Source organism: Chanodichthys erythropterus, chromosome 13 (genome assembly GCF_024489055.1).
Source record: "Chanodichthys erythropterus isolate Z2021 chromosome 13, ASM2448905v1, whole genome shotgun sequence".
Taxonomy (NCBI): domain Eukaryota; kingdom Metazoa; phylum Chordata; class Actinopteri; order Cypriniformes; family Xenocyprididae; genus Chanodichthys; species Chanodichthys erythropterus.
The window spans coordinates 35,037,611-35,051,975 of NC_090233.1; the positions used below are offsets into that span (position 1 = coordinate 35,037,611).

A 14,365-nucleotide genomic window follows, 5' to 3' on the forward strand; every position below is an offset into this window, starting at 1 on the left:
GTGCTAGTGCAGTACCGCGCGCCTCCGCCCGGGGCGCCCTGAGAGCGCACACAGGTGAGCTCACCATTTCCACGGGCGGACATTTTGCATAGTGTTGCCTTTTGGGTGATTCATTGAAACCAAAACCTGGATGTATTGTAGTAAAAGGGCGCATTTCATGTTCAACATCATTTTAAGGATCACAAGTCAAGCGTGTGTGGCTTAAACATAAGATCTGTTGAAATGTTCCATACTACAATCAATGTACCATATAGGCTACACATGTGTTATGTAAGGTATGGTTTATAAATATTACGTAATACAATTATGTAATATGCATATATCGAATAAATGTTAATACACATCCATCATAGATTTTAGTTCTTTAACAAAATATAACCCTGTTGGATATATCCAGAAATAATTCATCCTGTGTTGTTGTTTTTTTTTTTTTTTTAGTTTGTTCTTTATTGCATGTTTCACTTCATTATGTGATGTGCATAATACCTCTGATTTATTACAATAAAGTTTTTTTTTTTTTTTTTTTTTTTGTCCTGATATGATGTTTTCTGCATAGCTATTAACAGCAGAGCATAATATTTATAGGTTGTCAGTGTGTTGCCCATGGCGTTGCCTCTTAGATGATTCAAACTTAAAGAGGTCGTGAATGCTTGCATTCATTCATCAACTAGAAAAACACAAAGCAATGGTCGGATTCAAAGCTTTCAAGGCTTTCTAAATGTATTGCAGTTTTATTGTCTGAAAGACAACCTTAATTATATATATATATATATATATATATATATATATATATATATATATATATATATATATATATATATATATATATATATATATACACATTTTCTTCTAAAGCCACAAAGTGTTTACTTGATGACTGTTGTTTTCACTGAATCCTTTTTGCTCACTGTCCAGTTTATCTCAGAATCTTTTTATTGAACATTATAAACAAAATATACATTTAGAATGGCATTCATAAGTGCAAATAAAGCAATGCACACCAATATAATTGTGAAGGGGAAAAAGTACAAATAGGGGTGTTTTCATTCATCTTCCAACAACGTAACAGTCCCTTATCATTCCAGCAAATTTGCAGGCCTTTTTAATATTTCAATTATGGAAAATATTTACAAACATTTTTTTTTAAATTAATTCTCGGAACTGCTTATATTTGTACAGGATGACAGTTGTAGTGTATAAATGATTCCAAAGAATGTCTCAGCCTAAGAAAATACTCAACCGTTAGCAGTTTTTTTCCCCCATAGAGACTACTTTAAGAGTAAAAACCTATTTTGTCTTATAAGTTATGGCTCATATTTGCATTCAGGGTGTGTTTGTCTCAGCTGTTGTATAATGTGAACCAGTGGTGAAATCTGTTATTACAGTTATATTACTGCACCAACCACTGTTATAAACACTTGATAACTGATTATAGAACAGCATATGCAGAGAAACCCTGTATATAAGGCAGTATTTCATACATAGTAACAAAATCAGAGAAAAAGATCACAACAGACATTTTGAGGAAAACTCCAATGATGGATTTTTATTGAGTGATAATTATAGGGGACACTAAGTACTTTTTCACAGATGAATTTTCAGTGTTAAAAAAACTCCAAAAAACACTTGAATTTTTTTTTCTTTGAATCCCGTAATTTCAAAAAAGTCCTCTATAACAACAGAAGGGTTTTTCTGGCCTCCTAACAAAGCCCAGTTACCGGTTTCAACAAATTGCAAAGGTGGTATGATTCTTAAAAAGCCAGGAGTCACCATCTAATGCTGAACCTGGAATGTAAGCAGTCTTTAGTTGTTTTCTCTCTTTTCTTCTACATTTGTTGAACTCGTTCCTCTTTCTTAAAGACAATCCATTACATTTAAAAGAAAAATAAAACAATCCCCATACAGAAATGTCACAGACTCCAGAGAAACATCACAAGCACTAACGGACATACAGACTGAGAGCCTCCTTCCACCTCCCGCTCCAAAACCAAGCTACGGACCATCCGCTTAAAAAAAAAAAAAAAAAAGAAAGAAAAGAAAAATTAAAATCAGAAAAATCAACAAAACCAAAGAAAGACGCCGCCTTTTTTCACACCTCTCGTGTTGTAGACACCTGATACAGCCGCGGCCGAACACAAGACTTGTTTAGTCAGCTTTGTTTTTTGTGCTAAAAACCTGAACCAGTATTTACAAATTCGCTGATAAAAATATTCCTCTGGTGGTGATGGGCAGAGAGGAGGTTGTTGAGAGAGCTGGAGAGGGAGAGAGAAAACTGGGAAAAAGAGAGGAAGATAAAAGAAAGGAAAGGGGGTAAAGGGAAAGAATGGACGGATGGACAGACGGATGGACAGGCGTGGTGCTACTCTGTCTTCGGGTCCTCCTTCTCAGGCTCTGCCTCCTCTTCTGGAGTTTTCTCAACCTGTGTAAAAATAAAAGGGACAAACCCATAAGAATCGAGAAGTACTGCCTTTGCACCAATCAGAATCATTCTTTACAAATAGAGGTGGTGAAATTGTTATTTAAAAGAATTAAAAACCTGAAAAAAATATGTTTGTTTATTGTGTATTGAGAGAAACAAAAACATTATGTCCTGACAAGATTTTTTTTTTTTTTCCTTCAGTAGGACTAGCCAAGTAAAGGTTGTTTAATAGTGATAGTAATAAAGTGTGTCTATATGTATGATTTGAGGTAGACTGGTGTGTGTATATATTTACCTCGTTGGTCTTAGTCTCCCCATTTTCTGATTGATTCTCCTCCTTGGATTCCTCAGCCTTTGCTTTTGCTTTCTTCTCTTCCTTTTTATCGTTCACTTCCTTCTCTTTCTGTCAGAGAGAGGAAGAGGCAAGGCAAAAGAATGACTATTATGAGAAATATGAGACAAACCGAATGATGGAAACAAGTGACACAGAGTATCAGTACAAAGTTGTTTTTATTAAAAGTGTAATGACTATTAAGTACCTTGGGAGTTTTTTTCGGTTTGGGTTCAGGTTTTGGAGGTGTTGGTTTCTGAAGGGAAAAGAAAATATATGATTCATTCACAAACTTACTGTTCATTAAGTAAAATGCATACCTAAACAATGAACATATATAAATAGTTAAAAAATAACAGTATGGCTGTTGTTCTGCCCTATCCTGAATTGTATCCAGATAATCTTAAAAGGAAAAGTCTGGCAAAACAGTGTTAATAATTTCCGAATCTATATTTAACGTTCCTGAAGAGATTTGAGCTCAAGTATTTTTAAAAAATAAAATAATTATATAATGGTAACATTAAAAATCTCTTTAAAAAGAAAACAACTTACCGCCGATAATCTAGCAGACCTTCTCTGAGGCTACAAAAGGGAGAAAGGAAAAAAATCTAATTATATTATATATATTTGAGGGCAGGTAAGAGAGAAAAGATACTTACTATAACTCTTATTTATTTAAAAAAAAAAAAAAAACTTTTTTCCCTCTTCATTTCACCTCTGTGTACCAACCAAGCTTATACTTTAAACTTGGCACAATGGACTACAAATATTATTGGCTCTTATGATAAATTGCTTGGTGTTTTTGTTTGTAATTTGATTTAGTAATTGTAATTCGAAAAGTGCCTGCTAAATAAATAAATGTAAATGTAGATATACAGTAATGCATTGATTGGTTGTGACTAAAAAAAATTGCTTTAGATATTATTAGAATTTTTCTTTCCATACCTCCTCCTTGACTTCTCCATCAGTTCCCTGCAAAAAAACAAAAACAAAACAAATATCATAAGTTAGAACATGATCAATAATTTCATTAACATTTATGGCGGGAAAACCAAAAAGGCAACTTGTGGAAACGTCGGGATCTGCTCTTCTGCATGTTTGTAAAAGTGAGCAACATGCTGAGTAGCCAAAATACGTGTGTGTTTAGCTCTATTAAAGTTCAATGGACTTTTATCAGAGGATTTGCGTATATGTTTATTTGTCACCGGACGGCAGCGCAAAATGGTGCGCCGATTTTTTATTTATTATTTTTAAAGGAGGCATTTCACTTCACGGGCTCCACACATTTGAATAAGGAGGAGGGGCGCGATTATCCCGCCTCAGCGCTGCCACCTGGCGGCAAGCAGGCGTCATGACACTCCTCTTCCATGGCGAACAAAGAAAATGCGTTAAAATTGTTTAAAAACGCGACCGTATTTTCGCAAAATTACCACCATTCAGAAAATTAGAGTTATCCAGCTATTTTTTAATCCCCATTCGACAGATGCTGAGGCACGATTGCGCTTATAATCGTCGGTTTTCGCGTCGAGCTGTGTTGGAGATGGAGAGAGAGAGAGAGAGGGCAGCATGGCTGCGGTTCCACGGGCATGAGATCAAGCCGAGCTTCAGTACAGCTCTGCTCCACTAAAACCCTCCAACTGAACGCACCACGATCGACAAAAACACCGCGATTCGTTAGAAAAAATCGCAAAATTAACAACGATTTTTTATCTGCCCACTGATTCTAAAGAAGTCGCCTGGATTTTTATTAAAAAAACATTGTCTCGAGGGCTTCCTAATTTCACGACTGATTAGTAAGGGCAAAAGTGTAGCCGTGCGCCGCGCTCGGCTTTTCTACATACCTTTCTCTTGGGCATGTTGAGTTTGGGATATTTTTCTTCTTTTATGCAAAACTAACAGGTTATCTTTTGTGATTCGTAGTTCACAGTTCAGGAGACTGTCGTCCGCTATGCACTAATTCTGTAGTAAACACAGGGCTACATTAGAGCCAGTGGTTGAATGGGAGGGTGGGGGCGGGGCCATGCTGTGACTGATGTTCCGCTGGTCCAATCAGCGGGCGTCTGGGTCCTCCACAGAAGAGGCAGATTCTTAACTCCGCTGTGCGTTTACGCGCGAAATCCTGAGGTGTAAATCCAACGGCGGACCTTCCTGTAAAATTTCCCTGCCAACATGTTAAAAATATAGCTTGATGTGAGCGCATTCTGCACCAAACAATGCTCTGCCACACAGCACTGATGTGAAAAGTAATAGCTCACATTTAATCCCGGCAACAAAGTCAGACCCTTCTTCATAACTATGTCTGTATGATATATTGTCACTCACAGCATATCTGCATCTGTGAAGTTTACTAATTGCTGACTGAAGCATATGAGCAGCTTACCTTAGTTATGAGCCCTTTCTATAAAAACATAATGAAATGTGGCAATCTGTAATAGAGAAGAGGAGCCACAAGACTTTTCTCACTTCTGCTTTGTTCAAGCAGAGGCCTAATCTGTCACTGATTCTTGAGAAGTGGGACAAAACAGGATGCAATATTGAAAAAAAATAAACCTTATTCTCAGGCAAATTAAACTACATTTATGTATCTTACATGTAATAAGCTACTGAGCAATGCTTTGATACAACCTCCCAACTTTACTCTTTTTAATCAAAATGTGCTTTTTACCTTGCCATCACTTATATTGTGTCAACACCGTCAGACAACAAAAACACAAATTAATTTTCACTCACATTATGCAAGACCTATAAAAAGTATAGTAAACACTCATTTTTACCAAGGCTGACAGAGGCCACAAAAAAATACTTTCAATATGTGTATATATATTTATTATAAAGATTTTCATTTGTGTTTCTTTAAATTGGACTGTGAAATATAACTTTAACTTTATCTTTAACAAAAATCAAGATGATTTTAACATTTCAAAACCCATTCTCATGTTAGCAGACAGATTACATTTTTACCTATGACCAACAATTCCTAAACAAATATAAAATATCATAATGATATATCAAAATATTCATCTGACGGAGTTGACACATCTGACGGTGTTGACGAAAACCTGACTTGTAGTCATGTTAACTATCAAATACTTGAATCAATCAATTACTCTATTAAAACAAACACAACAAACAGTGAGTATGTTAACAAAACAAAAATAATGACTTTATTCAACAATATCTGTAGAACCTGGAAGCGCTGAACATATAAACAGCATAGAAGAATGACACAGAAGCGAGGATACTGTTGAATAAAATCGTTATTTTTGTTTAGTTTTTGGGCACAAAAGTATTCTCGTCTCTTCATAATATTGAGGTAGAACCACAGCACTTAAGTTGAACCACTTGAGTTTTAACAATGTCTTTAGTACCTTTCTGGACCTTGAAAGTGGTGATTATATTGCTGTCTATGGACAAGTCATAAACCTCTTGGATTTCATCAAAAATATCTTAATTTGTGGTCTGAAGGTCTTATGTGGAACGACATGAGGGCAAGTAAAGGATTAAAAGATTAGTTCACTTTAAAATGACAATTAGCCCAAGCTTTACTCACCCTCAAGCCATCCTAGGTGTTTATGACTTTCTGCTTTCTGACGAATACAACTGGAGAAATATTAATAATCACCCTGATGCTCCTAATCTTTATAATGGGAGTGCACAGAAACCACCTGTTTGAAACACAAAAAAGTGCATCCATCCATCATAAACATACTCCACACAGCTCTGGGGGATTAATAAAGTCCTTCTGAAGCGAAACGATGTGTTAAAAAAATATCCATATTTAACTAAGGAAGAAGCATTTTTAACTGTTAGAGTTTTACACTTTCTTCCTAAGTTGAATATGGAAGGCGGTCTGGCGGAAGCTAGATATTTTACTTCATAATGTGTTGAATATGAATATTTTTTTTTTTTTACACAAATGCATTGCTTCAAGTCAGATGGACTTTATTAACCCCCCGGAGCTGTGTGGAGTACATTTATGATGGATGGATACACTTTTGAGTTTTAAACAGGTAGTTTCTGTGCACTGCCATTATAAAGCTTATCGGAGCAGCAGGGTAATAATTAAATTAAGCCTAACTCTGCTAGAAGTGATGACTAATCCACAAAAGCAATATACGCTGTCAGGTCATATAGTTAGTATTAGTACAATATTAGAAAAACTATACACTATTTTATATTTAATATAATTAAAAATGACTTGAAAACCACAAAAATATGATGACTTCATGTTGAATGTCAACTCCGTCATTGGCCTGTCACCACCGTCAGACAGAAAATCTGACGGTGTTGACACTGACGGTGTTGACATATTGGCATTTCTTTCACAAAACAAATGGAGTTCATGTAGTAGCCATTTTGTTTTCTCTGTTGATGCTATATGCTAATAGAACCTGCTTCAGGAGAAAAAAAATAATCTAAAAATTTTGAATAATTTCCTCATGAATTGGAAGAGGGTGTTGACATATCATGGTTGTGACACAGGGAATATTAACATTAAGATTTAAAATATTCTAAAATTATAAAACTTACTAGAGCCTGTCTGACATTGATGTACTCTGCAGAGGTGGAATGTGGCAAGGGGGTCCCTCAGAGTGACAGCTGCCCCTGATATTCCCTGATATTATTACATTTTAATAAATGTCTGACGGTGTTGACAAAAAGTGGGGACACAACTTGGAAATCTTATAAAACATGCATGTGTCATTGAAAAACAATATTGCTCTGACATGAAATATTATCAAGTATTGCTTTTTATAAAACAAGCTTTTTCATCATTAAAAAAAAACATTTTTATCCATTTTATTGCATACAAATTTTTGAACCCTTCTCTGTGTTCACACTGTTTTAGATGTAGTGAGAAGACAATAAGTGTTATACATTTGATATAATAATGATAAAATTAAATTGAAGGGGATAATTGTGATAAATACTTTCTATTATTAATCCCTCATAACATTTAAAATAGAAAATATTTTTATTTTTAAACCTAATAGCAGTTACAATTGCTGGACATGTTTTGTCCCATCTCTCAAGAATCAGTGCTGTGTAAGTGTTTGGGTGTGTGTGTGTGTGTGTGTGTGTGATCTATAACTGCTTACTTCCTCTGCTGCTACCAGACCAGAGACGCAAGCTCAGAGAAAACATCTCAGCCACGGATAGATAGATAGATAGATAGATAGATAGATAGATAGATAGATAGATAGATAGATAGATAGATAGATAGATAGATAGATAGATAGATAGATAGATAGATGACAGAACTCAAAGTGATCAGAAAAGTTATCAGAAAGGACATTACTGGGAATTACTGTCACTATTGAGATTTCTGTTTCTGCAACTATAAAAAAAGGCATCCCACTCTAAAACTTTTGGTAAGTTTCTTTATAGAGATAAATGAATACATACATAAATAGTTGTGACTGCATAATTATCTGTTTTTGTTTTCTTAACTAGTTGTCTAAAGGTTTTTGAACAGTTTATTTGGGGTATTTGTTTGATCTGAATACAGTGATAAAAAGGGAGTGGTCTTATATTCTGAAAGGCCTTTGTTAATTTGAGATTTTATTAAGGAATTTATTAAGGAAGGAAGTGCAGTCAATATGTGAAATGAGTGTGTGTGTGTGTGTAAAGTTTCCATAACTCTTATCATTCAGTTCTATTTAATTCCTCATTTCAGTTTGATTTCATTCATGCATTTTCAATGTTTGTGATTTTGCCCTCTTCTGTATGATAATACTCTATTTTTGTAGTTGATTCAAGTAAATATTAACATGTATAATCACTGGAGCTTGAGCTGTGTTTGTGTGCGTAGGTGGCTATCATGCTCGGAGAAGCTTTCCTTCACATTCTGAACTGCACAGAAGACACCACAAATCATGATGGACACTCTCGCACAGTCTCATCCAACCCCACGACCTGTCCCAACCCCTTCACGACAAACGCCACTGCCAGATCACCTCTGACACCACGAAGTGTGAGAGGTGAGAGACCACAGAGTTCTGGGTTATTAGGATGAGGTTGTGTTAAAAATAACTTAATGTCATAATGTGACTGATGGCATTGGGAGATGAACAATGAAGCAATATCACTTAGAGACTATGAATGTGGCCCGGGTCCTGGGAGCAGTCAATAATAATGTAAAAATAAAATTCAGGAAGGAAGTGTGATGTTGCTGAGAATTTTAACCCACAACCAAAAAAAGCCACATAAATGCAGGTGTTAAGTTTGAGCAGAGTATTAATGCAGATGTATGTATGTATGTAGTTCAATGGATAGTTCACCCAAAAATTCAGTCATCATTTATGCACTCTCATGTCATTACAAACATGAGAGTGCATAAACATATTTTCATTTAAAAACAAATTAATACACGTTTATAACACTATATTTTGTGCTATATTACCTTGGCAGTAAATGACAAAAAACAAATTAACACTGTTACGAGGGTGTTTCTAATAAAACGGCTGAGGTAGTGACAGCAAATTTGACATCATTCTCTCTTCTGACTGCTGTTTCTTTTGCTTTTAGAGCAAATGCAAATACAAAAAATATATTTGCTGTCGTCTCCCATCCACTGCTATAGAAGTTTACCCAACTATGATGACTTCCATTTCTGAGAACCTTAGAAATGTGAAAAGGGTCCATTCTTATTTTTATGAAATATTGTAGTGTTAATTAGAAACTATTTATTCAAAATTAACTTTAAAATAAATTAACATTAACTTTCCCTCCCTCTTGCCAGGACAATTACCTTCCAGAAACACTCTAAAAACTGCTGGGTTAAATATGGACAAACCCAAGGATTGGGCTGTTTTCACCCAGCCATTTTTTTCAACCAATTTTGGATTTATTTTTTTAGCCAGCAATACAGTAATATAGTAAAATGCATGTTTTTGCTCACCCCCAAATAGGGGCAAATTTGTGGGGTATTTTAAGCTGAAACTTGACCAGACCAGATACTTATATTACATCATGTGAAAGAGGGCATAATAGGTCCCTTTTAACCCAACCTGCTGGGTTTGTCCATATTTTACCCAGCTTAGGTTGTTTTTAACCCAGCATTTTTTAGAGTGAACCTATCACTCATAAATGATAACGATCCAATCAATTTTAAATAGATAAAATTAAGTCCCACCCTACATTTTTTTTCTTATTCAATAAGCTGTGACTCGTGTATACATTGCAATAGAAAAGAAAAGATTATTGTAATTTCATTTTTTATGCAAACTTTAAGTGTTAATATTGAACAATAGAATAAACCAAATAAATGTAAAAAAAAAAAAAAAACTAGTTCAGTTGAGTGGCTCACAGCTACATTAATAGTCTATTTAAAGTTCGCTGCAGAAAAACCCCCCAAAATAAAACGAAATAAGAACTTTTTCCAAGTACTTCCTCATTTAGGTGAGTGCCCAAGTGAATTGCACATTTGTATGGAGACATTTAAACTGTCATTCAGTGTATCAAGTGCTAACTCTTCTTATTTCCTCACTGTTTTCTTGTGCTATGTTAAGATGAGTCTGGTTATAGCAGTGCCTAAAACATTCTGTCTTCATATCAGCTGGCAGGCCCGAAGGCCCGGAAAAGCCAAGGCAGTGCCGGGCCTCTGCACCCAGCAACGCTATGCCCATTCTCAGCTGTAGCGGGGAGGATCACTTAGGTAAGACGCTGTATTGCTCCTGGTGCTGTCCCAGCTTCTACAAGGACTATCCGGATCTCCGGCTTGCAGGTGACCGGCTGGAGCACTGGAGTCCCCGTAACCCAGACCTGCTCAACCCATCGGACGGCGGTCCCCTGCTTCAATCTCAGGACTTAAGCTCTCTGGAGCCTTCTTTGGAGCCGAGTCAACAAGCAGAGGCTGTAACCCAGCAGGACGAGGGGTATCTTGTCATGGAGAGTGCTCAGAGCCCAGGCTGGGAGAGAAGGCTCACCAACTCCATGTTGAACGGCTATCTGGAGGTCCAAATGCTGGAGGTGTTTTGCCAGCATATGCAAAACATGGCGTGCTGTGGATCGTCATTGCTGGGCACTGACGTCATGCCGGCACTGGTGCCCACCAGCCTGACTGTAGCAAAAGAACAGACAGCCAGTCAGGAAGAAGAGGATTCTTCATCCAATAATGTTGTGAGATACTTGAGCACTTGCTCAGCTCCAGCCACCTCCCACTTCAGCTCACCTGTGCTGCGAATTTCAGAAGCTGAGTAGCCACCCTCATAAACACACACAACTCCTGCCCTCATAGAATTTCTTCTGTTGGGCTCTTGTCTTTTGACCAACACACAAATATTTGAAGTTATCTGTATTGTTAAAGGAATGTTCTGCATTCAGTATCCACAGCATTTGTGGCATGTTGATTACCAGAAAAATGACTCATGCCAGTTTTTTGGACCAATTTCAGTAAATCATTTCAATGAAGTACACAAGGCAAGGCAATGCACATTTACGCACACACTGTTTCAAAAGTATAGCCATAAAGGGTTAGCTCACCCAAAAATGATAATTCTGTCATTAGTTACTCACTCTCATGTTATTCCGAACCCGTAAGATCTTTGTTCATCTTCGGAACACAAATTACGCTATTTTTGATGAAATCCGAGAGGTATATGACTCGTCCATAGACAGCAATATAATCAACACTTTCATGGTCCAGAAAGGTACTAAAGACGTCGTTAAAACAGTCGACGTGACTGCAGTGGTTCTTCAACCTTAATTTTATGAAGCGACAAGAATACTTTAATTACTTCAATAACGACTTTATTCAGCAATATCTTCTCTTCTGTTTCATTATCATTCGTTGTTTACGCCCAGTGCCTCCAGGTTCTACATCAGGACGTTGACTCATTATTGGCCGGCTCCTGCGTCAGCATCACACGCATACGTCTTGCTGCTCACGTCTGAAGCTTCGGCCAATACTGAGCCGGTGTTTGGGTGTAAACACGGAAGCCTTCACTGTACTTACTGCGTCACCTTCGTAAGTATATTGATAGTATAATGATTATATTGCGGTCTATGGATGAGTCATGGATTTCATCAAAAATATCTTAATTTGTGTTCTCAAGCTGAACGAAGGTCTTTATGGGTGTGAGTAATTAATGACAGAAATTTCATTTTGGGGTGAACTAACCCTTTAATAATATACATGTTAGCATGAGATGTGATAACTTGTGAACTTGTCAATGTAAAGTTACACTATTGTTCAAATGTTTGGGGTCAGTATGTTTTTAAAAGAAGTCTCTTATGCTCACCATGAAGGCTCGGTTTATTCAATCAAAAATACAGTAAAAACAGTAATACTGTGAAATATTATTACAACTTAAAATAACTTTTCTATTTGAATATATTTGAAAATGTAGTTTATTCCTGTGATGGCGAAGCTGAATTATTTTCAGCATCATTACTCCAGTTTTCAGTGTCACATGATCCTTCAGAAATCATTCTAATGTGCTGATTTGGTGCTCAAGAAACATTTCTTATTATTATTATAAATTCTGAAAACTGTTGTGCTTCTTAATGTTTTTGTAGAAACTGATAAAAAATTTTCAGGATTCTTTTATGAATATAAAGTTTTTTTTAAAGTGCTTTAACAAATGAGTCTCACATTTCTATTTTTAGACCTTTTACTTCCAATGTAAATACTAAATTGGCCACATATTTATTACACTAACTGCAATTTTTCCTTTTGTATTAAAAAAAGATGACGAACCTGAGGGACAGTTCTTAAATGTTTTTCTGTTCTAATCAACATTCCGACACACATTCTGTTGATAGAGCTTGTTGAACTCATAACATTCCTTTAATTTACATGAATGTTTACACAATTCATTAATGTTAATTCATCCTTTCCAAACCTAATAGACTGACAAATTGTGACCAACTGCAAATCCCACAGAAATCCACAAACAAGTCTAATATTAGAGCAGAGCTCTCTTATCCTCTCTTCTTTTTACTCATCCACAATCCTCCCCTCACCGACCTCTGCTCTTCCATTGTAAGCTTCCATCAACATGGTATGTTTAGAAGAAGAGGAACCAAAGTCATACTGTCATGTGTAGACTGTGCAATGACATGTATAAATGTTACCACTTCCTACTAAACAGCCAATCAAATGTTGTTTATCTCCCTCAGTCCTGCTGCTAAATGCTTTCACTTTCCTTGTAATCATAATGAAATATTTGAAGAAAAAAGGAAACTTTATTAGCTTATGTCCTCAGTTCTATATATGGTGCTATAATTCAGTTAAATCAGTTAATTTTTTTCATTCGATTTTTAGTTTGTGGTCATTTTTCTACAATGTGAAACTGTTCAATAAGTGTTATTAAATACTGCCACCTGCTGTTCTTACTGAAAAATGACACCCAGGCAGAGAACAAACACTGATATTGTGTTCGCGCCCTCTGCTGGGAGCTTTCGGAACGGCGGCCAGTGTCACCATGAAGGGTTATGTCACTGTCCATGGCATTGCCCTTCACCCAGAGCTGTGAATGTTGTCGATTTTTAAAGATAAGATGCACGCATTCGATGAAAAATGAGTTATATTAAGCATTTCATCTTATTGTAATGAATGGAGGAAAATAAAACCTAAATGCCTGTACTGCCATGAATGTGCTGACATATTGTTTTGACGTCGCTCTGACGTCACATTCAGGGAGGTGCCGACATAACAGTTAATGGGCCATGAGTAATATCGTGTGTTTGTGTGCGTGCATGAGCGTGCATGTGTGTTTGTGTGCATGCTGATATCCTGGCACCGGTAAGCAGGAGCCAAACTCACAGCATCATCAACAGGATTAACTGTTAACTGTGATCTGTAAATGTGTCTGTATGTGTGTGTTAATCTGATCTGTGCCAACATGGCTACTTCACACTCTTGTAGCTGCTCTGTGGGCATCTAAACGGGCTCTTTAGCCTGGCACCATGTGGCAAACCATAATACCAGATGGACCGCTCTCTCTCTCACTAGTCCTGGAAATTACCCAGGCCAGAATAACATTTAATTTAGTTCCTTGCCATATTTTGATGTCCTGTGGTAGTGGGACAGGAATGTAAATGCATATTGGTCAATGATGGCTTATGTTTGTGCTCTGGATCTTAAAAAAAGTAAATAAATAAAATTAATTGAAAATAAATGCAATTTATAGGGCAAAACACCTTTTGAGATGTTTGTGGCATCTTTTGAATTACAGAACTTATTTTAAAGTAAAACAAAATGTGTATATATATATATATATATATATATATATATATATATATATATATATATATTTTTTTTTTTTTTTTTTTTTTTTTTTTTTTTTTGATTGCATTCTTTAATCTCAAGTAACACTGCACATTTTTGACTTTGAAATAATTTAAGTTCTGAAATACACAAACTGCCTGGCAAAAAAAAAAAAAAAAAAAAAAAGAAACGTTCAGATTTAAATTGCTAGGCAGATGTCAATGATTGGATCATTATATTATGTTTCTAACATGTTACTTGTTGGTTCTTCTAACCCTAATTGATGGAGTATGTAGCTTTTCATTTCTTAAACAACCATGTAGGAAGACACATCATGGCCATATTCCAGGATAACAATGCCAAGATTCATCAGGGTCAAATTGTGAAAGAATGGTTGTGAGGG

General features: G+C 36.0%; 2 protein-coding genes across 2 annotated transcripts; one reads left to right on the top strand and one right to left on the bottom strand.

Moving 5' to 3' along the window:
* Window positions 1–1,524: 1,524 nt before the first annotated feature.
* Window positions 1,525–4,757, bottom strand: hmgn7 (high mobility group nucleosomal binding domain 7). The gene is made up of 6 exons (XM_067407338.1): window positions 4,592–4,757; window positions 3,696–3,722; window positions 3,303–3,332; window positions 2,959–3,006; window positions 2,715–2,822; window positions 1,525–2,419 (listed from the first exon to the last, which is right to left on the bottom strand). Exons 1-6 carry the CDS (start codon window positions 4,604–4,606, stop codon window positions 2,360–2,362), a joined length of 288 nt encoding a protein of 95 aa, XP_067263439.1. The 5' UTR covers window positions 4,607–4,757; the 3' UTR covers window positions 1,525–2,359.
* Window positions 4,758–7,880: 3,123 nt separating this feature from the next.
* Window positions 7,881–13,882, top strand: si:dkey-237j10.2 (uncharacterized protein LOC568721 homolog). Its single transcript, XM_067406884.1, has 3 exons — window positions 7,881–8,122; window positions 8,563–8,731; window positions 10,309–13,882. Exons 2-3 carry the CDS (start codon window positions 8,572–8,574, stop codon window positions 10,950–10,952), a joined length of 804 nt encoding a protein of 267 aa, XP_067262985.1. The 5' UTR covers window positions 7,881–8,122; window positions 8,563–8,571; the 3' UTR covers window positions 10,953–13,882.
* Window positions 13,883–14,365: the final 483 nt, after the last annotated feature.

What these genes read in the sequence shown, in the direction of transcription:
- hmgn7 (XM_067407338.1), bottom strand. An exon ending in AACCGAAAAAAACTCCCAAG is followed by an intron (nt 2,823 to 2,958) that starts GTACTTAATAGT and finishes TCTCTCTGACAG; the next exon opens with AAAGAGAAGGAAGTGAACGA. An exon ending in GGGAGACTAAGACCAACGAG is followed by an intron (nt 2,420 to 2,714) that starts GTAAATATATAC and finishes ATTTTTACACAG; the next exon opens with GTTGAGAAAACTCCAGAAGA.
- si:dkey-237j10.2 (XM_067406884.1), top strand. Translation starts at nt 8,572, where the DNA reads ATGCTCGGAGAAGCTTTCCTTCACATTCTGAACTGCACAGAAGACACC. An exon ending in GACACCACGAAGTGTGAGAG is followed by an intron (nt 8,732 to 10,308) that starts GTGAGAGACCAC and finishes TCTTCATATCAG; the next exon opens with CTGGCAGGCCCGAAGGCCCG.